General features: G+C 53.0%; 1 protein-coding gene across 1 annotated transcript in view; it reads left to right on the top strand.

The window, feature by feature from the left end:
- The first annotated feature begins 719 nt into the window (after positions 1-719).
- Positions 720-24,528, top strand: part of ap4m1 (adaptor related protein complex 4 subunit mu 1) — a 30,409-nt gene continuing 6,600 nt past the window's right edge. Inside the window, exons 1-13 of the mRNA XM_078536271.1 lie at positions 720-853; positions 1,062-1,147; positions 1,725-1,831; positions 3,610-3,706; positions 6,146-6,256; positions 6,490-6,570; positions 9,997-10,059; positions 10,313-10,379; positions 10,744-10,797; positions 19,958-20,064; positions 22,673-22,764; positions 23,094-23,141; positions 23,292-23,342. Coding sequence (XP_078392397.1) covers positions 796-853; positions 1,062-1,147; positions 1,725-1,831; positions 3,610-3,706; positions 6,146-6,256; positions 6,490-6,570; positions 9,997-10,059; positions 10,313-10,379; positions 10,744-10,797; positions 19,958-20,064; positions 22,673-22,764; positions 23,094-23,141; positions 23,292-23,342 — 1,022 coding nt within the window. The 5' untranslated portion in view covers positions 720-795. The remainder of the gene's footprint in view (positions 854-1,061; positions 1,148-1,724; positions 1,832-3,609; positions 3,707-6,145; positions 6,257-6,489; positions 6,571-9,996; positions 10,060-10,312; positions 10,380-10,743; positions 10,798-19,957; positions 20,065-22,672; positions 22,765-23,093; positions 23,142-23,291; positions 23,343-24,528) is intronic.

Here is a 24,528-nt window from a genome sequence, read left to right as displayed (position 1 = left end):
CCCCTCTGTCTCTCTCTCTCTGTGTCAGTGAGCACTGTCCCTCTCTCTCTCTCTCTCTGTGTCAGTGAGCACTGTCCCCTCTGTCTCTCTCTCTCTGTGTCAGTGAGCACTGTCCCCTCTGTCTCTCTCTCTCTCTCTCTGTATGTCAGTGAGCACTGTCCCCTCTGTCTCTCTCTCTCTGTGTCAGTGAGCACTGTCCCCTCTGTCTCTCTCTCTCTGTGTCAGTGAGCACTGTCCCCTCTGTCTCTCTCTTTCTCTCTGTGTCAGTGAGCACTGTCCCCTTGTCTCTCTCTCTCTCTGTGTCAGTGCGCACTGTCCCCTCTGTCTCTCTCTCTCTCTGTGTCAGTGAGCACTGTCCCCCTCTATCTCCCTCTCTCTCTGTGTCAGTGAGCACTGTCCCCTCTGTCTCTCTCTCTCTCTCAGTGTCAGTGAGCACTGTCCCCTCTGTCTCTCTGTCTCTCTGTATCAGTGAGCACTGTCCCCTCTGTCTCTCTCGCTCTCTCAGTGTCAGTGAGCACTGTCCCTCTGTCTCTCTCTCACTCTGTGTCAGTGAGCACTGTCTCCTCTGTCTCTCTCTCTCTCTCTGTGTCAGTGAGCACTGTCCCCTTTGTCTCTCTCTCTCTCTGTGTCAGTGGGCACTGTCCCCTCTGTCTCTCTCTCTCACTCTCTGTGTCAGTGAGCACTGTCCCCTCTATCTCCCTCTCTCTGAATGAGTGCAGTTCCCTCTGTCTCCGTGTGTCACCGTTGCCCCTCCTGCAACATAATATTTCTCTCTTTGCCTTTTCTGTTAGGAGAATGATCTCACAGCTCTTCATCCTGTCCTCTCGAGGAGACCATCTGATTTACAAGGACTGTATCCATTTGGCGAAATCTGGCATTCGCAGGCATCACATGGTGCTTGTGAGGGTGAAGTGCCTGCCTATGCATTTCTCTGCAGGCTGTTCGAGGGGTTTGAATGGGTGACAGGATGGGGTGTGTTTGGGGACATGTCTGATGTCTAATGTTTCCCCCCCAGCCTCCCGAGGCAGGGCCCATTGTTTTCCTAACTCTCATATGATCAGTCCGAGGGGAGGAGTCCAAGGATGTTGTTGATATTTTCTACCAGAAGGTGAGGGGTTTACCCCGCGATCAGGCCCCTGTTGTCATGGTGAGTGATTTAAATTTCTAATCAGTTCGTGTTAGAGAAAGAACTCAGCGTCAGGACCCCACCCTCCGACCCCCCCGTCCGCACTCTCTGCCCCTCTCCACTACCGATACCGCCTTCATTCCACCCCCCCTTCTATCCCAGCACCTACCCACCCAGCCCCTCTGCTCCCCACGCCCGCTCCCCAAACCACTCTCCCTGCCCCACCTCCTCCCCTCTCTCTCTCGGCCCCTTTCCCTGTGCCTCTTTCATCCCCCCACCTCTGACCCCACCACACCTCCCTGTGGCCTCCCTTCCACCCCCACCCTCCTCCATGAGCCACCTCCGAACCCACCCACCACCCCTCTTTGAGCCCCCCCTCTCTGCCCCTCCCTCTCCACCCCTCCCGTCTCCCTTTTCTTCCCTCTCTCGGCCCACCCCCCCCTTCACCCTCCCTCAGCTTCCATGCCCCTCCTTCTCTGCTCCCTCTCCCCCCCACCCCCCCCCACCCGAGTCCCCTCCAATTCCCTCCCTCACCCCCTCCCCTCTTCCCCGTTGCCATGTCTCACTCTGAGCTGACCTTCCTTTTGTCTTCCTGCAGCATCACCAGGGTCTGCAGTTTCTTCACCTTCGCCAGAACACAGTCTACTTTGTGGTGACGACTCGCTCCAACACATCTCCATTCACGGTCATCCAGTTCCTCCTCAGGTACAGGGAGAACCCGCCACCTCCCACGGGAAGGCACTCCCAGCAGGTGCTGGTGGTGGAGGGGGTGGTGGTGTCCCATATTTTCATACATTGTACCGATTGCTTTGTCTCACCCTCCCCAGCGCTTGGGCTAAATGTTGGGGTGTGGGGACTGGGTGCGGGTGCCCAGTAACTGCCCCCTATACCCACCCCAGCACAATTCCTCATTCAGACCAGCCCAGCAGAGAGGGACCATGTGACCCAGACTGCCCCCTGACCCCAGCAGAGAGGGACCATGTGACCCAGACTGCCCACTGACCCCAGCAGAGAGGGACCATGTGACCCAGACTGCCCCCTGACCCCAGCAGAGATGGACCATATGACCCAGACTGCCCCCTGACCCCAGCAGAGAGGGACCATGTGACCCAGACTGCCCCCTGACCCCAGCAGAGAGGGAACATGTGACCCAGACTGCCCCCTGACCCCAGCAGGGAGGGAACATGTGACCCAGACTGCCCCCTGACCCCAGCAGAGAGGGAACATGTGACCCAGACTGCCCCCTGACCCCAGCAGAGAGGGAACATGTGACCCAGACTGCCCCCTGACCCCAGCAGAGAGGGAACATGTGACCCAGACTGCCCCCTGACCCCAGCAGAGAGGGACCATGTGACCCAGACTGCCCACTGACCCCAGCAGAGAGGGACCATGTGACCCAGACTGCCCCCTGACCCCAGCAGAGAGGGAACATGTGACCCAGACTGCCCACTGACCCCAGCAGAGAGGGACCATGTGACCCAGACTGCCCCCTGACCCCAGCAGAGAGGGACCATGTGACCCAGACTGCCCCCTGACCCCAGCAGAGAGGGAACATGTGACCCAGACTGCCCCCTGACCCCAGCAGAGAGGGACCATGTGACCCAGACTGCCCCCTGACCCCAGCAGAGAGGGAACATGTGACCCAGACTGCCCCCTGACCCCAGCAGAGAGGGAACATGTGACCCAGACTGCCCACTGACCCCAGCAGAGAGGGACCATGTGACCCAGACTGCCCCCTGACCCCAGCAGAGAGGGACCATGTGACCCAGACTGCCCACTGACCCCAGCAGAGAGGGACCATGTGACCCAGACTGCCCCCTGACCCCAGCAGAGAGGGAACATGTGACCCAGACTGCCCCCTGACCCCAGCAGAGAGGGACCATGTGACCCAGACTGCCCCCTGACCCCAGCAGAGAGGGAACATGTGACCCAGACTGCCCCCTGACCCCAGCAGAGAGGGACCATGTGACCCAGACTGCCCCCTGACCCCAGCAGAGAGGGACCATGTGACCCAGACTGCCCCCTGACCCCAGCAGAGAGGGACCATGTGACCCAGACTGCCCACTGACCCCAGCAGGGAGGGACCATGGGACCCAGACTGCCCCCTGACCCCAGCAGAGAGGGAACATGTGACCCAGACTGCCCCCTGACCCCAGCACAAGAGGGGCTGTGTGACCCAGACTGCCCCCTGACCCCAGCACAAGAGGGGCTGTGTGACCCAGGTTGCCCTCATTCCAATATTGGTAGCCGTGCCTCCAGCTGCCTTGGCACTGAGCTCTGGAATTCCCCCCACCCCCCCTGAATATCTCAGCCTTTCCATCTCTTGGTCCTCCTTTAAGACGTTCTTGAGAAGCTGCCTCTTCAATCAAGCTTTTGGTCAAGATTCCTGATTTCTTCTGTGGCTTGGTATCAAAAATGTTTTTATTGATATTTCTTTTGTTAAGCACCTTCTAGGAATTTGACTGTGTTAAATATGTCCTCAGATTGGTCAGCCTCATCAAGGATCACTGTGGAACTCTGAACGAGAAGACCCTGCAGTTAAACTTTGCCCTGATCTACGAGCTGCTGGATGAAATGTTGGTGAGTGTTGATGGAACTGGGTCCCAAGAAAGGACAGCGATCCTCCCACAGGCGCCAGGGCAGGACAGCGATCCTCCCACAGGCGCCAGGACAGGACAGCAATCCTCCCACAGGCGCCAGGACAGCAATCCTCCCACAGGCGTCAGGACAGGACAGCAATCCTCCCACAGGCGTCAGGACAGGACAGCAATCCTCCCACAGGCGCCAGGACAGCAATCCTCCCACAGGCGTCAGGACAGGACAGCAATCCTCCCACAGGCGCCAGGACAGGACAGCAATCCTCCCACAGGCGTCAGGACAGGACAGCAATCCTCCCACAGGCGCCAGGACAGGACAGCAATCCTCCCACAGGCGCCAGGACAGGACAGCGATCCTCCCACAGGCGCCAGGACAGGACAGCGATCCTCCCACAGGCGCCAGGACAGCAATCCTCCCACAGGCGCCAGGACAGGACAGCGACCCTCCCACAGGCGCCAGGACAGGACAGTGATCCTCCAACAGGCGCCAGGGCAGGACAGCGATCCTCCCACAGGTGCCAGGACAGGACAGCAATCCTCCAACAGGCGCCAGGACAGGACAGCAATCCTCCCACAGGCGCCAGGGCAGGACAGCGATCCTCCCACAGGCGCCAGGACAGGACAGCGACCCTCCCACAGGCGCCAGGACAGGACAGCAATCCTCCCACAGGTGCCAGGACAGGACAGCGATCCTCCCACAGGCGCCAGGACAGGACAGCAATCCTCCCACAGGTGCCAGGACAGGACAGCAATCCTCCCACAGGCGCCAGGGCAGGACAGCGACCCTCCAACAGGCGCCAGGACAGGACAGCGATTCTCCCACAGGCGCCAGGACAGGACAGTGATCCTCCCACAGGCGCCAGGACAGGACAGTGATCCTCCCACAGGCGCCAGGGCAGGACAGCGATCCTCCCACAGGCGCCAGGACAGGACAGCAATCCTCCCACAGGCGCCAGGACAGGACAGCAATCCTCCCACAGGCGCCAGGACAGGACAGCGACCCTCCCACAGGCGCCAGGACAGGACAGCGATTCTCCCACAAGCTGCCCACCCTCAGTGCTGTTGATTTCTGCTCATTGTTGCAAATACTGTCCCTGCCAGGTGGATGCCAACCCACCACTTTGTTGCACCTTGCCAACTGGGCATCTCCCACTGTCTCACCACAGGGCACTAACCCTTGTCCCCAGTCACCCACCATCAAACCCACTCTTTCCTCACTGTACCTGGGAAAGGAACAGGGCAGTGGGACTAGTTTGGGATTGATACAGGGCCAAGGGGAGAGGGCGGGACAGTGGGATTAGTTTGGGATTGATACAGGGCTATGGGGAGAGGGTGGGACAGTGGGATTAGTTTGGGATTGATACAGGGCTATGGGGAGAGGGCGGGACAGTGGGATTAGTTTGGGATTGATACAGGGCTATGGGGAGAGAGCGGGGACAGTGGGATTAGTTTGGGATTGATACAGGATTATGGGGAGAGAGCGGGACAGTGGGATTAGTTTGGGATTGATACAAGGCTATGGGGAGAGAGCGGGGACAGTGGGATTAGTTTGAGATTGATACAGGGCCATGGGGAGAGAGTGGGGCAGTGGGATTAGTTTGGGATTGATACAGGGCTATGGGGAGAGAGTGGGGCAGTGTGATTAGTTTGGGATTGATACAGGGCTATGGGGAGAGAGTGGGGCAGTGGGATTAGTTTGGGATTGATACAGGGCTATGGGGAGAGAGCGGGACAGTGGGATTAGTTTGGGATTGATACAGGGCTATGGGGAGAGAGTGGGGCAGTGTGATTAGTTTGGGATTGATACAGGGCTATGGGGAGAGGGCGGGACAGTGGGGTTAGTTTGGGATTGATACAGGGCTATGGGGAGAGGGCGGGACAGTGGGATTAGTTTGGGATTGATACAGGGCTATGGGGAGAGGGCGGGACAGTGGGATTAGTTTGGGATTGATACAGGGCTATGGGGAGAGAGCGGGGCAGTGGGATTAGTTTGGGATTGATACAGGATTATGGGGAGAGAGTGGGGCAGTGGGATTAGTTTGGGATTGATACAGGGCTATGGGGCGAGAGCAGGACAGTGGGATTAGTTTGGCATTGATACAGGGTTATGGAGAGAGAGGGGCTAGTGGGAGTGGTCAGGGTTGTGGGGCTGAGATGGGGTGGGGGTGAGTAGGGCGATTGGGGGTCAGTCAGGGGATTGGGGGGAGTTGGGAAATTGGGGTGCATTGTGGGGATTGGGGTGCATCGTGGGGATTGGGGGTGGGGGATTGGGGTGCGTTGTGGGGGATTGGGGTGAATTGGGGGATGGGGGTGGGGGTTGGGGGTGCGTTGGGGGATGGGGGGATTGGCAGGTGAGGGATTGGGGGAGATAGATGGGTGGATCCTGTCCCTCGGACAGTTTTGACTGGTCTTTCCCGCACAGGATTATGGGTACATTCAGACGACCTCGAGCGACATCCTGAAGAATTTTATCCAGACTCAGCCAGAAATCGCCAGGCAATTCAACCTATTCGAACTGAGCAACATCGGCCTGGTGAGTCCCGGGAGTTCATGCCCCTCTTTTCCACCCCCCCACCGCCCAATCCCACCTCTCTTTCTGCCCCCCCCCACCCCCCCAAATGCCCCTCACCTCCTCCCCCTTACCCCCACCCACCCCAGTGACCTTTCCTCTTTGGGGCACGGTTGAAAGTTTCCAGTGAATGGTTTGGTTGAGGTGAAGGGGTGAGCATTTGGGCCCGTGTCTTTCTAACCTGTGTTTTTTTGTAGTTTGGTGCAGATACACAGCAGAATAAAGTGGCTCCCAGTAACGCGGCGAGCAGACCGGTCCTGGCAAGGCGCAGTGAAGAGGTAAGTTTCCGGGGCACGGTCTGGCTGGGTGAGGAATGGGTTCCCTGAGCAGGGATTCCCTCTGGGAACTGGCATCTGGGCACTGACTCACGCTGGGATATGGGTTCCTTGGGCAGTTACTCGCGGTGGGGTACGGGCTCCTCAGGCACTGACCCATGTTGGGGTACAGGTTCCTCAGGCACTGACCCGCGCTGGGGTACGGGCTCCTCAGGCACTGACCCATGTTGGGGTACAGGTTCCTCAGGCACTGACCCGCGCTGGGGTACAGGTTCCTCAGGCACTGACCCGCGCTGGGGTACAGGTTCCTCGGTCACTGACCCGCACTGGGGTACAGGTTCCTCAGGCACTGACCCATGTTGGGGTACAGGTTCCTCAGGCACTGACCCGCGCTGGGGTACAGGTTCCTCAGGCACTGACCCGCGCTGGGGTACAGGTTCCTCGGTCACTGACCCGCACTGGGGTACAGGTTCCTCAGGCACTGACCCGCGCTGGGGTACAGGTTCCTCAGGCACTGACACGCGCTGGGGTGCAGGTTCCTCAGGCACTGACACGCGCTGGGGTGCAGGTTCCTCACACTGACCCGCGCTGGGGTGCAGGTTCCTCAGGCACTGACCCGCGCTGGGGTGCAGGTTCCTCAGGCACTGACCCGCACTGGGGTACAGGTTCCTCAGGCACTGACCCGCGCTGGGGTACAGGTTCCTCAGGCACTGACTCGCGCTGGGGTACAGGTTCCTCATCATCTGGTCCATGCTGGGGTACAGGTTCCTCAGGCACTGACCCGCGCTGGGGTACAGGTTCCTCATCATCTGGTCCATGCTGGGGTACAGGTTCCTCAGGCACTGACTCGCGCTGGGGTACAGGTTCCTTGTGATCTGGTCCATGCTGGGGTACAGGTTCCTCAGGCACTGACCCGCGCTGGGGTACAGGTTCCTCAGGCACTGACTCGCGCTGGGGTACAGGTTCCTTGTGATCTGGTCCATGCTGGGGTACAGGTTCCTCAGGCACTGACCCGCGCTGGGGTACAGGTTCCTCAGGCACTGACCCGCGCTGGGGTACAGGTTCCTCAGGCACTGACTCGCGCTGGGGTACAGGTTCCTTGTGATCTGGTCCATGCTGGGGTACAGGTTCCTCAGGCACTGACCCACGCTGGGGTACAGGTTCCTTGTGATCTGATCCACGCTGGGGTGCAGGTTCCTCATCATCTGGTCCGCGCTGGGGTACAGGTTCCTTGGGCTCTGACCCGCACTGGTGTACAGGTTCCTCAGGCACTGACCCGCGCTGGGGTACAGGTTCCTCAGGCACTGACCCGCGCTGGGGTACAGGTTCCTCAGGCACTGACCCGCGCTGGGGTACAGGTTCCTCGGGCACTGACCCGCGCTGGGGTACAGGTTCCTCAGGCACTGACCCGCGCTGGGGTACAGGTTCCTCAGGCACTGACCCGCGCTGGGGTACAAGTTCCTTGTGATCTGACCCGCGCTGGGGTACAGGTTCCTCGGGCACTGACCCGCGCTGGGGTGCAGGTTCCTCAGGCACTGACCTGCACTGGGGTACAGGTTCCTCAGGCACTGACCCGCGCTGGGGTACAGGTTCCTCAGACACTGACCCGCGCTGGGGTACAGGTTCCTCGGGCACTGACCCGCGCTGGGGTGCAGGTTCCTCAGGCACTGACCCGCACTGGGGTACAGGTTCCTTGTCATCTGGTCCATGCTGGGGTACAGGTTCCTCAGGCACTGACCCGCGCTGGGGTACAGGTTCCTCAGGCACTGACCCGCACTGGGGTACAGGTTCCTTGTCATCTGGTCCATGCTGGGGTACAGGTTCCTCAGGCACTGACCCGCACTGGGGTACAGGTTCCTCAGGCACTGACCCGCGCTGGGGTACAGGTTCCTCAGGCACTGACCCGCGCTGGGGTGCAGGTTCCTCAGTCACTGACCCGCACTGGGGTACAGGTTCCTCAGGCACTGACCCGCGCTGGGGTACAGGTTCCTCAGGCACTGACCCGCGCTGGGGTACAGGTTCCTCGGTCACTGACCCGCACTGGGGTACAGGTTCCTCAGACACTGACCCGCGCTGGGGTACAGGTTCCTCAGGCACTGACCCGCACTGGGGTACAGGTTCCTCAGACACTGACCCGCGCTGGGGTACAGGTTCCTCGGTCACTGACCCGCACTGGGGTACAGGTTCCTCGGGCACTGACCTGCACTGGGGTACAGGTTCCTTGTCATCTGGTCCATGCTGGGGTGCAGGTTCCTCAGACACTGACCCGCACTGGGGTACAGGTTCCTCAGGCACTGACCTGCACTGGGGTACAGGTTCCTCAGGCACTGACCCGCACTGGGGTACAGGTTCCTCAGGCACTGACGCGCGCTGGGGTACAGGTTCCTCAGGCACTGACCCGCACTGGGGTACAGGTTCCTCAGGCACTGACGCGCGCTGGGGTACAGGTTCCTCAGGCACTGACCCGCACTGGGGTACAGGTTCCTCAGGCACTGACCCGCGCTGGGGTACAGGTTCCTCAGGCACTGACCCGCGCTGGGGTACAGGTTCCTTGGGCACTGACTCGTACACGGGTTCGTGTTCCTCGGTCACTGACCCGCACTGGGGTACAGGTTCCTCAGGCACTGACCCGCGCTGGGGTACAGGTTCCTCAGGCACTGACCCGCGCTGGGGTACAGGTTCCTCAGGCACTGACCCGCGCTGGGGTACAGGTTCCTCAGGCACTGACCCGCGCTGGGGTACAGGTTCCTTGGGCACTGACTCGTACACGGGTTCGTGTTCCTCGGTCACTGACCCGCACTGGGGTACAGGTTCCTCGGTCACTGACCCGCACTGGGGTACAGGTTCCTCGGTCACTGACCCGCACTGGGGTACAGGTTCCTCAGACACTGACCCGCACTGGGGTACAGGTTCCTCGGTCACTGACCCGCACTGGGGTACAGGTTCCTCAGACACTGACCTGCACTGGGGTACAGGTTCCTCAGGCACTGACCCGCACTGGGGTACAGGTTCCTCAGGCACTGACCCGCACTGGGGTACAGGTTCCTCAGACACTGACCCGCGCTGGGGTACAGGTTCCTCAGGCACTGACCCGTGCGGGGTTACGGGTTCCTCAGGCACTGACCCGCGCTGGGGTACAGGTTCCTCAGGCACTGACCCGCGCTGGGGTACAGGTTCCTCAGGCACTGACCACACTGGGGTACAGGTTCCTCGGGCACTGACTCGTACACGGGTACGTGATCCTCGGTCACTGACTCTCGCTGGGGTACGGGTTCATCGGCACTGACCCGCGCGGGGTTACGGGTTCCCTGGGCATTGACTCTTCCCAGGTTATGGAGGTTGTGAGTGGTGGGGCAAATTGGGAGGGGCGAATCTGTCTGGGGTGCAAGTGGACTGTATTTAATTCATCAACATTCTTTGTCATCCCAGGGGCTGAAAACTGAAATCTTTGTGGATGTTATAGAGAGGCTGACAGTCGTGATCGGATCAAACGTGAGACCAACCAGTTCCATATTTTGTACAGCTTGTGTGCGTCTGTGTCTGCATGCCTGTGTGTGTGAGTGCCTGTCTGTCTGTGTGTGTGTGTGTGTGTGAGTGCCTGTCTGTCTGTGTGTGTGAGTGCCTGTCTGTCTGTGTGTGTGAGTGCCTGTCTGTCTGTGTGTGTGTGTGTGTGTGTGTGTGTGTGTGTGGCGAGCGATGTTGTTGATGATCGTCGCTGATCTCTCTCAATGGGAATGTGTTACAGGGCAGTCTGTTGAGGGCGGATGTACAGGGAGAGGTGCGGATGAAATGCTTCCTGCCCAGCAGCACAGGTACCAGCACTGTGACACAGCGCAACATGGCACAGCGCGTATGACGCATCTCGGGACAAACTGTTTTGTGATCAGGGACTCCAACTCCTGTATGAAATCAAACTGTTGACACGGCTGACTCTATCCCGAAACTGTTCACACTGCTTCTCTGCCCCTCTCCTCCTCCCTCGCCGCCCCCGCCCACCCCTCCCTCTATCCTGAAACTGTTCTCACCGCTCTCTCCTCTTGTTCTCTGATCACTGCCCTGACACTGGCCCTCCTACCAGGATTCTAAGCTCTGGGTTTTAATTTCAGGCTGGTTTAATAACTCCGTCGATTCGACTTCCTCAGACTCTGACTGAACCTTTGTTTCCCCTCTTTTCAGAGATCCGAATTGGGTTGAATGAGGAGTTCAGCATTGGAAAAGCTGAGATCCGAGGTGAGTGGTACTGATGCAGGTGAAGAGCAGTATGTTTAAAAAAAGTGGAGGTTGTAAGTGGACAGGGAGGAGGAGAGGACTTTGGATCTGTGATGTGGGTATGATGAGATATCCGGGGATGTTCTGGTCTAGATGTGGGGCAGTGTAGAATTAGCAGAATGATACCAGGGCTTAAGCTTTGTTTTCACTTGAACATCAAGGTTTAGGTTATTCTGACTGCAGTTAAAACAATGATTATAGGTTTAATAGGGTAGATGAAGATCAACTGTTTCCTCCGGCTTGCCAGGGCAGAATTAAAAAATAATATAGAATCATAAAATAGTTACAGGACCAAAGGAGGTGGTTCAGCCTATCATTTCCCTGTCAGCTCTGCAAGAGTGCCCCCACCCCCACCCAGCCCTGTCAATGGTTTCTCTTGAGATAATGATCCAATTCACTTCTGAATTGAATCTACCTCCACCTCACTCTCAGGCAGAGCACTCCAGATCCTAACCACTCGCTGCATAAAGACGCTTTTCCTCGTGTCATCGTTGCTCCCTTTGCCGGTCACCTTCGGTTGGTGTTCTATGCTTCACGATCCTTCTACCAACTGGAAGGGTTTCTCTCGAATGGCGTCCCCCTCTGCGCCCTCAGTGATTCTATGGGCAGGATTTTGTGCTCGGCGTGCAGGCGCGTGCCCGAGGCGCCCGAGCGTGAACCAGCACCCGATGACATCGAGCGATTGTCCCGACTTCATCTCGCGATATTTCAGTCACCGGGCGCGCGTGAGAGTCGATAGTCGCCTGCCGACAATTAAGAGGCCTATTAAGGCCATTAAAGTGTTCGCTAAGTGCTATTTTTCATTGCCCGTCCAACCTTATGGTTGGCGGCAGGCGAATCAGCCACGTGGCCTTCGGATGGGATTTCCGCAATTAAATTTAAAAAAACAAAAAGTTTTAGGCAGAATTTTTCAAGTATACACGGTGAGGTGAGTGAATCAGCTGTGTGTACATTTTTTCCAGATTTTTAAAAACTTTACTCGTTGGTTTAAAATTCTTCAGCTCCCGGAGGCAGCTCCCAACCTTCAGGGAGCTTTCAGTGTGCGCTCTCCCCCGCACATGGGCAGACTTCTGCACTTGCATTCCTCCCGCCCCCCCCACCCCAGCTTCTCAGCACCCCTTTCATTCTGTTGAAGGGTCATGAGGACTCGAAACGTCGACTCTTTTCTTCTCCGCCGATGCTGCCAGACTTGCTGAGTTTTTCCAGGTAATTCTGTTTTTGTTTTCATTCTGGCTGGCCGTTTCCCATCCGCTCCCAGGCCCGCCCACTGGTCCAAACTTCCTGCCCCTTATGATTTTTAAATCTCCTCTCAAATTCCAGGTGATGGTGTTCCCACGTGTCTGCTGCTCTTGCTGAGTGGATGATCCATCTCGGCCTCCTCCGGGGGTCCCCAGCATCACAGATGCCGGTCTTCAGCCAATTCGATTCACTCCAAGTGATATCAAGAAATGGCTGAAGGACCCGGACACCGCAAAGGCTACGGGTCCTGACAATATTCCGGCAATAGTACTGAAGACTTGTGCTCCAGAACTTGCCGCGCCCCTAGCCAAGCTGTTCCAGTACAGCTACAACACTGGCATCTACCCGGCAATGTGGAAAATTGCCCAGGTATGTCCTGTACACACAAAGCAGGACAAATCTAACCCGGCCAATTAGTGCCCCATCAGTCCACTTTTGATCATCAATAAAGTGCTGGAAGGGGTCATCAACAGTGCTATCAAATGGCGCTTGCTTAGCAATAACCTGCTCCCTGATGCTCAGTTTGGGTTCTGCCAGGGCCACTTAACTCCTGACCTCATTACAGCCTTGGCTCAAATATGGAAAAAGAGCTAAACTCCAACGGATACAAACCGAGCCTGTCTAACCTTTCCTCATAATACAACTCACCCAATCCAGGTATTAGTTTAGTAAACCTTCTCTGAACTGCTTTCAATGCACTTACATCCTTAAATAAGGAGACCAATACTGTGCTCCAGATGTGGTCTCACTAATGCCCTATATAACTGAAGCATAACCTCCCTACTTATGTATTCAATTCCCCTCGCAATAAACAATAACGTCTATTAGCTTTCCTAATTACTTGCTGTACCTGCATACTAACCTTTTGTGACTTGTGCACTAGGACACCCAGATCCCTCTGCATCTAAGAGCTCTGCAATCCCTCACCATTTAGATAATATGCTGCTTTTTTATCTTTCCTGCCAAAATGAACAATTTTGTATTTGCTTATATTATACTCCATTTGCCAGATCTTTGCACACTCACTTAACCTATCTAAATCCCTTTGTAGTCTCTTTATGTCCTCTTCACATCTCACTTTCCTACCTATCTTTGTGTCATCAGCAAATTCAGCAACCATACCTTTGGTCCCCTTATCCCCGTGGCATACCACTCGTAACATCTTGCTAACCAGAAGATGACCCATTTATGCCTACTCCCATTTCCTGTTAGCTAGCCAATCTTCTATCCATATTATCCCCGACACCATGAGCTTTTATTTTTTGCTGTAACCTTTGATGTGGCACCTTATCAAAAGCCTTTTGGAAATCTAAGTACAGTACATCTACCAGTTCCCCTTTATCCACTCCAAATGTTACTACTTCAAAGAACTCCAAGAAATTGGTTAAACATGATTTCTGTTTCACAAAACCACGTAGACTCTGCTTGATTGCCTTGAATTTTGCCAAGTTCCAATGCTATAACGTATTTAATAATAGCTTCTAATATTTTCCCTGTGACAGATGTTAAGCTAACTGGCCTGTAGTTTCCTGCTTTCTGCCTCCCTGCCTTTTTGAATAAAGGAGTTACATTTGTTATTTTTCAATCTAATAGAACCTTCCCCAAATCTAGGGAATTTTGGAAAATTAAAACCAACACATCAACTATCTCCCTAGCCACTTCTTTTAAGACCCTAGGATGAAGTCCATCAGGACCCAGGGATTTGTCAGTCCGCAGTCCCAACAATTTGCTAATCACCACTTCCCTGGTGATTGTTATTTTCTTGAGTTCCTCCCTCCCTTCCATTTCCTGATTTACAGCTATTTCTGGGATGTTACTTGCATCCTATATAGTGAAGACCAATGCGAAATACCTGTTCAATTCATCTGCCATCTCCTTTATTTCCATTATTAATTCCCCAGACTCACTTTCTACAGGACCAATGCTCACTTTGTTAACTCTTTCCTTTTTATAATATATATCTCGAAACTCTTACTTATCTGTCTTTACATTTCTAGCTCGCTTTCTCTTGTACCCTAATTTTTCCTTATTTATCAATCTTTTAGTCATTCTTTGCTGTTTTTTATGCTCTGTCCAATCTTCTGACCTGCCACCCATCTCTGTGCAATTATAAGCTTTTTCTTTAAGTTTGACACCATCTTCAACTTTTTTACTTAACCACGGATGGTGGGTCTCCCCCTTAGGATTTTTCTTTCTCATTGTAATGTAACAATTCTTCTGTATATTCTAAAATATTCCCTTAAATGTCTGCCACTGCAACCCTATGGACATATCTGATCTTATTAAAATTGGCCTTCCCCCAGTTTAGAACTCTGATTTCTGGCCCATCCTTTTCCATAACAACCTTGAATCTAACTGAATTATAACCACTATCTGCAAAATGCTCCCCCACCGATACCTCTACCTCTTGCCCAGCTTCATTCCCTAAAAATTAAGTCCAGGACCGCACCCTCTCTTGTAGGACCTTCTACGCACTGGCTTAAAAAGCTCTCCTGGATGCATTTTAAGAATTCCGCTCCCTCTAAACCTATCACACTATGACTAACCCAGTTAATGTTGGGGAAGTTGAAATCCCCCACTATTATTTTTACACTTCTCTGAAATTTGCCTCAATACCTCTCTGGCCACATGGAAGGTGCCAGAGGACTGGAGGACAGCCAATGTGGTACCGTTCATCAAGAAGGGAGGAAGGGATAAACCAGGGAACTACAGGCCAGTCAGTCTAACCTCAATGGTGGGGAAACTATTGGAAGCAATTCTGAGGGACAGAATTAATCTACACTTGGAGAGGCAGGGATTAATCAAGGACAGTCAGCATGGTTTTGTTAAGGGGAGGTCATATCTGACCAATTTGACTGAATTTTTTGAAGAGGTGACAAGGTGTGTAGATGAGGGCAATGCACTTGACGTAGTCTACTTGGACTTCAGCAAGGCTTTTGATAATGTCCCGCATGGGAGACTGATAACGAAGGTAAGAGCCCATGGGATCCAAGGCAATTTGGATCCAGAATTGGCTGAGTGGCTGGAAGCAGAGGGTGATGGTTGAGGGGTGTTTTTGTGACTGGATGTCTGTGTCCAGTGGGGTTCTACAGGATTGGTGCTGGGTCCCTTGCTGTTTGTGGTTTTTATAAACGATTCAGACGTAGGAGGGTTGATCAGTAAGTTCGCGGATGACACAAAAATTGGTGGGGTGGTAAATAGTGAGGATAGCCTTAGATTACAGGAGGATATAGGCAGGCTGATCAGTGGCAAATGGAATTTAATCCGGATTAGTGTGAGGTGATGTACTTGGGCAGGACAAACAAGGCACGGGAATACACAATGAATGGTAGGACCCTGGGAAGTACCGAGGATCGGAGGGACCATGGTGTGCATGTCCACCGGTCCCTTAAGGTAGCGGGACAGGTAGATAACGTGGATAAGAAGGCATATGGGATACTTGCCTATATTAGCCGAGGTATAGAATATAAGAGCAGGCAGGTTATGCTGGAACTGTATAAAATGCTGAACAAAAACAAAAATACCTGGAAAAACTCAACAGGTCTGACAGCATCAGCGGAGAGGAACAGTTAACGTTTCGAGTCCGTGTGACTCTTCAACAGAACGGAATTTCGTATAAAATGCGGGTTAGGCCACAGCTGGAGTATTGAGTGCAGATCTGGAATCTGCATTTTAGGAAGGATGTGATTGCACTAGAGAGAGTGCGGAGGAGATTTACCAGGATATTGCCTGGGCTGGAGAGTTTTAGTTATGAGGAGAGATTGGATAGACTGGGGTTATTTTCCTTGGAGCAGAGGAGATTGAGGGGGGACATTGAAGTGTATAAAGCTATGAGGGGCATAGATCGGGTAGACAGGAAGGAACTTTTCCCCTTGGTGGAGGGATCAATAACCAGGGGGCATAGATTTAAGGTAAGGGGCAGGAGGTTTAGAGGGGATGTAAGGAAGAATTCTTTCACCCAGAGGGTGATGGGAGCCTGGAACTCACTGCCTGAAAGGGTGGTAGAGGCAGAAACCCTCATAACATTGAAGAAGTATTTGGATGTGCACTTGTGATGCCATGGCAAACAAGGCTATGGGCCTAGTGCTAGAAAATGGGATTAAAATAGGTACTTGTTTGACTGGCGCAGACGCAGACTCGATGGGCCGAAGGGTCTCTTTCTGTGCTCTAGACCTCTATGACTCTATGACATATCCCTTCACCTAATTTGCCAGTTCACTTTAGCTAGCTCTGCTTTCATGCCCTTATTTAAGTTTAAAATACCGGACTTAGACCCACCGCCATTTGAGCCTGCTTCGCCATTCATAAAGATCATGGCTAATCTGGTTGTGGTTTCAACTCCGCTTTCCTGCCTGTCCTCCATAACTCTCGACTCCCTTGTCAATCAAAAATCTGTCTAACCCAGCCTTGACTATATTCAATGACCCGGCCTCCATTGCTCTCTGGGGAAGAGAATTCCACAGACTAACGACCCTCTGAGAGAAAACATTTCTCCTCACCTCCTCCTTAAATGGGAGACCCCTTATTATTAACCTGTGTCCCTTGGTTCTAGTCTCACCCATAAGAGAAGAATCACCCTCCTGTCTTCCACCCTGGGGAAAGGCCAGTATGACTAAGTTGAGATGTGATTTGGCAAAAGTGGTCCGGAAACAGCAACTGAAAGTAAATCAGCGTCAGAGCAGTGGGAGGTATGCGAGGGGGAGACAGAGAGGGTTCAGAACGAATATGTTCCCACAAAGAAAAGGGGTGGGACTCACAAATGCAAACCACCCCCTGCCCTGGATATCAAAGAACAGACGTTCTAGGATAAGGCAATAAAGAGGGAAGCTTGTATCAAATTCCAAGAGCTCAATCCTGAAGAAAGCCACGAGGAGTATAGCTAGTGCAGGGAGTGAAATTAAAAAGAAAATTAGGTGAATAAAGAGAGGGCATGAAAAATACTGACAAGAAAAATCGAGGAAAACCCAAAAATGTTTTATAAATGCCTGAAGAGCAACAGAAGAACGAAAGAATGAGCCGGGCCTGTTAGGGACCAAAGCGGTAACTTGCGTGTGGTTGATGGAGGATGTGGGCGTGGTTCTCAAAGAATACTTTGCATCTGTTTTCATAGGGTCGATGCATACGAGCGCACGAATTAGGAGCAGGAGTAGGCCACTCGGCCCCTCGAACCTGCTCTGCCATTCAATAAGACCGTGGCTGATCCGGTTGTAATCTCAACTCCACATTCCCTGCCTACCCCTGATAACCTTTCACCCCCTTGCTTATCAAGAACCTATCTATCTCGGCCTTAACAATATTCAAAGACTCTGCTTTCACCAGCTTTTGAGGAAGAGAGTTCCAAAGTCTCACGACCCTCTGAGACAGAAAATTTCCCCTCATCTCTGTCTTAAATGAACAGCCTTCTTTTTAAACAGTGACCCAGTGATGTAGACATTATAGTTAAGGAGGAGTGTGAAATATTGGACCGGTAGACATAGTGAGAAAGGAAATATTAAGGTATTCAATATCTTTGAAAGTGAATAAATCCCCAGGCCCAGACGAAATGTATCCCAGGCTGTTAAGGGAAGCAAGAGAAGAAAATAGCAGAGGCTCTGACCATCATTTTCCAATCGACAGCACCTTCCAAACCCACGACCACTACCACCTAGAAGAACAAGGGCGGCGGATAGATGGGAACACCACCACCTGGAAGTTCCCCTCCGAGTCACTCACCATCCTGACTTGGAAATATATCGGCCGTTCCTTCACTGTCGCTGGGTCAAAATCCTGGAACTCCCTCCCTAACAGCGCCGTGGGTGTACCTACACCACATGGACTGCAGCGGTTCAAGAAGGCAGCTCACCACCACCTTCTCAAAGGGCAATTAGGGAGGGGCAATAAATGCTGGGCCCAGCCAGCGACAACCACATCCTGTGAATGAATTTTTAAAAAGTCCTCACTGGCTATAGGTGTGGTGGCAGAAGACTGGAGGACAGCTAACATTGTTCTATTGTTTAAAATGGGATGAAGGGTCCCACGACTATGTAAAAGGCGTTTCCTTAAAGTGGTCTGCGAGCAAAGCATTTGTGTGTGTGTGTGTGTGTATGTAGCCCACTTTTAATTTGAGTGGTTCAATTAAGAAAAATAACCCAGCAAACAAACTTTAGTCTTATGCAAGATAAAGGGTTAATTTATTACCAAAAGTGCCGCTGTAAGCAACTTGAGTAATAGTGATAAAGTTATTAGTTATTAACTAAATTAAGTTATTAACTAATTTATTTATGGGGGCGGTGGTGACATAGTGTCATTGGACCAGTAATCCAGAGGCCCAGGCTAATTCTCTGGGGACATGGGTTCGAATCAGGAATTTAAATTCAATTAATAAATCTGGAATTGAAAGCCAGTCTTGGAGGCGATGACAATGAAACCATTGTCGATTGTCATAAAAACCCATCTGCTTCACTAATGTCCTTTTAGGGAAGGAAATCTGCCATCCTTACCTGGTCTGGTCTACATGTGACTCCAAACCCACAGCAACATGGTTGAACCTTAAAGCTGCCCTCTGAAATGGCCTAGCAAGCCACTCAGTTCAAGGGCAATTAGGGATGGGCAACAAATGCTGGCCTTGCCAGTGACGCCCACACCCCATGAAAGAATAGAAAAGAATACAGATAAAGATTAATATGTCGACAAACATAAAAATATACTTAGAGACTGACTGGAAATCTCATATTGTTGTGGGCCTGTTGCTTGATTTCCTTCTTTCTGAAGTTAAGGGGTTGAAACTTGAGGTTCAGCTTAGCAGCTGTGATGGCTTCTGCAGTCCACCGGTCAGTGTTTGCTTTTGTCAGGTGGATTCAGCAGGTTTTTGGGAGAGGGAGGTTTCCTATTCCTTTTTAATTCTGAGGTTATGGCAATTGTAGTTTGCCTGGGCTCTTTCAGCAGAACACTAGTTGATTTCTTCATACCCTCCTCTTTGTCCGTCCTTGGCCAAGAACCCTGTCTGAAGTTGTTTCTCAGAGTTCTCCCCCGAGTTATGCGCACAAAATGGCTGTTTTCTAACAGACTTTATAATACAGTTCCAAAACTTAAAATAGCTGCTATGTTAATTTTGATGAAGCATTTTTCCACTCGGCAAAGAAGTTAATTATGCTGAGGTCCTTTGAAGTCCCTTCCTGTCTCCTGTTTTCTCAGAAGTAAAAGGATTTTTCATGCCTTTTAGAAGATTCAATGGACGTTCCAGGAGGAGTGTTTGCATTTTTAATAACTCTTGGTAGCCACCCTTGAGATATAAGTCTGACAAGGTTGGAACACAGAAAGGTGCCATATTATCTGTCCATGATTCCATTTTGAAAAAGGCTTTTGAATTCAATATAAATAGGAAATGTGCCTTTAAAACAGTCATCCTTAAAATCTGTAATATCATAATTACCTGTTCGTGACAGACGAGTCATTACAGGACAATCGGGTGGTGGACAAATTATTGGGTTAAAAGCTTCTGAGACACCGTATAAATCACCATGACTTAAACTAGGAAAGCCAGTGTGGATTGTTAGGGGAAGGTCACATCTGACTATTTTGATTCGCAATTTTTGAAAAGGTAACAAGGAAGGTCAGTGCGAGTAGCTCTTTTAAAGTAGTCTACATGGATTTTAGCAAGGGTTTTGACAAGGTCCCACATGACAGACTGATGGGTACATTAAAAGCTCATAGGATCCAAGAGAGGTGGCAAGTTGGATCCAAAATTGGGATTGGGATAAGGGTGGGTAGCAGAGTTCCGGGATTGGGATCGGGACGAGGGTGGGCAGCAGAGTTCCGGGATCGGGACGAGGGCGTTGGTTGTATTCTGGGATCGAGATGTCACTGGGATCACTGCTCCTCCGTTCATACTCTCTTTTTACAGGATACGCAGCTGCTGTTAAGGTTGATGAGTGCAGCTTCCATCAGTCGGTCAAACTTGAGGAATTTGAGAGCAACCGAATCCTGAGAGTCATCCCTCCCCAGGGAGAGGTAAATAATCTCACGCCCCACCCCATCCTGACAACACCCCCTACCCCCACAAACCCTCCCATTCCCCCCTCTACTCCTGAATCTCTCTCCCCACACAGCCATGCTCTGATTCTTTACTCTGTTTAGCTGACTCTAATGCAGTCTCTCTCTCTCGCTGACTCTGACACAGTCTCTCTCGTGCTGACTCTGACACAGTCTCTCTCTCGCGCTGACTCTGACACAGTCTCTCTCTTGCACTGACTCTGACACAGTCTCTCTCTCCCGCTGACTCTGACACAGTCTCTCTCTTGCACTGACTCTGACACAGTCTCTCTCTCCCGCTGACTCTGACACAGTCTCTCTCTTGCACTGACTCTGACACAGTCTCTCTCTCGCTGACTCTGACACAGTCTCTCTCGCTGACTCTGACACAGTCTCTCTCTCCCGCTGACTCTGACACAGTCTCTCTCTCTCGCTGACTCTGACACAGTCTCTCTCTCCCGCTGACTCTGACACAGTCTCTCTCGCTGACTCTGACAGTCTCTCTCTCTCCTGCTGACTCTGACACAGTCTCTCTCTCGTGCTGACTCTGACACAGTCTCTCTCTCGCGCTGACTCTGACACAGTCTCTCTCTTGCACTGACTCTGACACAGTCTCTCTCTCCCGCTGACTCTGACACAGTCTCTCTCTTGCACTGACTGACACAGTCTCTCTCTCTCGCGCTGACTCTGACACAGTCTCTCTCTTGCACTGACTCTGACACAGTCTCTCTCTCTCTCTCGCTGACTCTGACACAGTCTCTCTCGCTGACTCTGACAGTCTCTCTCTCTCCTGCTGACTCTGACACAGTCTCTCTCTCTCTCTCGCTGACTCTGACACAGTCTCTCTCGCTGACTCTGACAGTCTCTCTCTCTCTCTCGCTGACTCTGACACAGTCTCTCTCTCGTGCTGACTCTGACACAGTCTCTCTCTCGCGCTGACTCTGACACAGTCTCTCTCTTGCACTGACTCTGACACAGTCTCTCTCTCCCGCTGACTCTGACACAGTCTCTCTCTTGCACTGACTGACACAGTCTCTCTCTCTCGCGCTGACTCTGACACAGTCTCTCTCTTGCACTGACTCTGACACAGTCTCTCTCTCTCTCTCGCTGACTCTGACACAGTCTCTCTCGCTGACTCTGACAGTCTCTCTCTCTCCTGCTGACTCTGACACAGTCTCTCTCTCTCTCTCGCTGACTCTGACACAGTCTCTCTCGCTGACTCTGACAGTCTCTCTCTCTCCTGCTGACTCTGACACAGTCTCTCTCTCTCTCTCGCTGACTCTGACACAGTCTCTCTCGCTGACTCTGACAGTCTCTCTCTCTCCTGCTGACTCTGACACAGTCTCTCTCGCTGACTCTGACAGTCTCTCTCTCTCCCGCTGACTCTGACACAGTCTCTCTCGCTGACTCTGACACAGTCTCTCCCGCTGACTCTGACACAGTCTCTCTCTTGCACTGACTCTGACACAGTCTCTCTCTCGCGCTGACTCTGACACAGTCTCTCTCTCGCGCTGACTCTGACACAGTCTCTCTCTCGCGCTGACTCTGACACAGTCTCTCTCTTGCACTGACTCTGACACAGTCTCTCTCTCTCTCTCGCTGACTCTGACACAGTCTCTCTCGCTGACTCTGACAGTCTCTCTCTCTCCTGCTGACTCTGACACAGTCTCTCTCTCTCTCTCGCTGACTCTGACACAGTCTCTCTCGCTGACTCTGACAGTCTCTCTCTCTCCTGCTGACTCTGACACAGTCTCTCTCGCTGACTCTGACAGTCTCTCTCTCTCCCGCTGACTCTGACACAGTCTCTCTCTCTCGCTGACTCTGACACAGTCTCTCTCGCTGACTCTGACAGTCTCTCTCTCTCCCGCTGACTCTGACACAGTCTCTCTCTCTCGCTGACTCTGACACAGTCTCTCTCGCTGACTCTGACAGTCTCTCTCTCTCCCGCTGACTCTGACACAGTCTCTCTCTTGCGCTGACTCTGACACAGTCTCTCTCTCGTGCTGACTCTGACACAGTCTCTCTCTCTCGCGCTGACTCTGACACAGTCTCTCTCTCTCACGCTGACTCTGATACAGTCCATCTAGCTGACTGATACAGTCTCTCTCTCTCTAGCTGACTCTGATACAATCTCCCTCTCTTGCTGACCCTGATAGTCTCTCTCTCTCTAGCTGATTCTGATACAATCTCCCCCTCTCTAGCTAACTCTGATACAGTCTATCTCGCTGACTCTGATACAGTCCATCTAGCTGACTGATGCAGAGTCTCTATCTCACTGACTTTGATACAGTCTCTCTCTCCTTCTCTAGCTGACTCTAATACAGTCCCTCTAGCTGACTGACAGTCTTTCTCTCTCTCTTTCGCTGACACTGATATGGTCTCTATCTAGCTGACTGATACAGTTTCTCTCTCTCTCTAGCTGACTCTGATACAGTCTCTCTAGCTGACTGTCAGTCTTTCTCTCTCTCTCTAGCTGACTCTGATACAGTCTCTCTTTCTTGCTGACTCTGATACAGTCTCTCTCTCTCTCTAGCTGACTCTGATACAGTCTCTCTAGCTGACTGACAGTCTTTCTCTTTCTCTCTAGCTGACTCTGATGCAGTATTCATTATCGGATGATCTTCCAACCTCTCTCCCATTCCGACTCTTCCCGACAGTGGAGAAGGACACCGACAGCAAGTAAGAAACTTCAGCCAAAACACTCTCATCGCTGTCTAACACAGAGGTTTGGGTGGGGGGAGAGGGCGAGCGGTATTTTGAGGGTGCAATTGATGGAATATTGGTGCTGGGAATGTGAGGGGTTCAGTCAGATCAACGGACACTGGAGCTCGTGGCCTTCTTGCTCTTTCCCCCTCTCTCCTTTGTGTCTGTCTCTCTCCTCTCTCTCTGCCCCTCGTGTCTAATTGTGTTTAAAACTTCTTGTCAAATTGTCAACTGCATTCAGCTCTGTCACTGTACTGGGCTTCCATCTCTCACATTCACTCTCTCCTTCTCTCTCTCTCTTACAGCCGTCTGATGGTGTATCTCAAGCTCAGGTGTGATTTGCCTCCAAAGAGGTGAGTAGAGGATTAGGCCTTGGAGAGGCACACGAGATGTCAGTACTGACAGACTGGCTATTGTTTCATTGATCACTGAGACATGACAAGAGGCTTAGCCCTGTCTGCACTGTCCATGTAGCACTAATTGTCTTTTCTTTCGATTTATAGTCAGGCTTTGAACGTCACAGTGCACCTGCCTGTGCCCAAAGGGACAACAAGGTTAGAAAATACATCATTACTCAGTTAACATGTTTTGGACAATTGTGGCTCTTTTTTTATTTGTTCATGGGATGTGAGCGTCCTGGCTAGGGTAGCATTTATTGCCCATCCCTAATTGCCCTTGAGGTGATGATGGTGAGCTGCTGCCTCCTTGAGCCGCTGCAGTCCATGTGGTGTAGGTACACCCACAGTGCTGTTAGGGAGGGAGTTCCAGGATTTTGACCCAGCGACAGTGAAGGATGCTGGGTAGTCCATCTGACTTAATGTAATTGAGTGGGATGTTGGACGATTTTAATGGGCAGTTAAGAGTCAACCACATTGCTGTGGATCTGGAGTCACGTGTAGGCCAGACTGGGAAAAGACGGCATATTTCCTTCCCTAAAGGGTTTGGTAAAACATGTTGGCATTAACAACATCCTGCACTTCTATGGTCACTGATAGCCGCACTGTCGGAGGCTCGGCGCTGAGGGAGCGCCGCACTGTCGGAGGGTCAGCACGGAGGGTGCGCCGCACTGTCGGAGGGTCAGCACGGAGGGTGCGCCGCACTGTCGGAGGCTCGGCGCTGAGGGAGCGCCGCACTGTCGGAGGGTCGGCGCTGAGGGAGCGCCGCACTGTCGGAGGGTCGGCGCTGAGGGAGCGCCGCACTGTCGGAGGGTCGGCGCTGAGGGAGCGCCGCACTGTCGGAGGCTCGGCGCTGAGGGAGCGCCGCACTGTCGGAGGCTCGGCACGGAGGGTGCGCCGCACTGTCGGAGGGTCAGCACGGAGGGTGCGCCGCACTGTCGGAGGCTCGGCGCTGAGGGAGCGCCGCACTGTCGGAGGCTCGGCGCTGAGGGAGCGCCGCACTGTCGGAGGGTCGGCACAGAGGGAGCGCCGCACTGTCGGAGGCTCGGCGCTGAGGGAGCGCCGCACTGTCGGAGGCTCGGCGCTGAGGGAGCGCCGCACTGTCGGAGGGTCGGCGCTGAGGGAGCGCCGCACTGTCGGAGGGTCAGCTCGGAGGGTGCGCCGCACTGTCGGAGGCTCGGCGCTGAGGGAGCGCCGCACTGTCGGAGGGTCGGCGCTGAGGGAGCGCCGCACTGTCGGAGGCTCGGCGCTGAGGGAGCGCCGCACTGTCGGAGGCTCGGCGCTGAGGGAGCGCCGCACTGTCGGAGGCTCGGCGCTGAGGGAGCGCCGCACTGTCGGAGGCTCG

This window comes from Cetorhinus maximus, unplaced genomic scaffold (genome assembly GCF_964194155.1).
Source record: "Cetorhinus maximus unplaced genomic scaffold, sCetMax3.hap1.1 HAP1_SCAFFOLD_1061, whole genome shotgun sequence".
In the NCBI taxonomy this organism is placed as follows: domain Eukaryota; kingdom Metazoa; phylum Chordata; class Chondrichthyes; order Lamniformes; family Cetorhinidae; genus Cetorhinus; species Cetorhinus maximus.
Note: the sequence above shows the minus strand (reverse complement) of the source record. Positions and strands in the feature narration are given on the sequence as shown.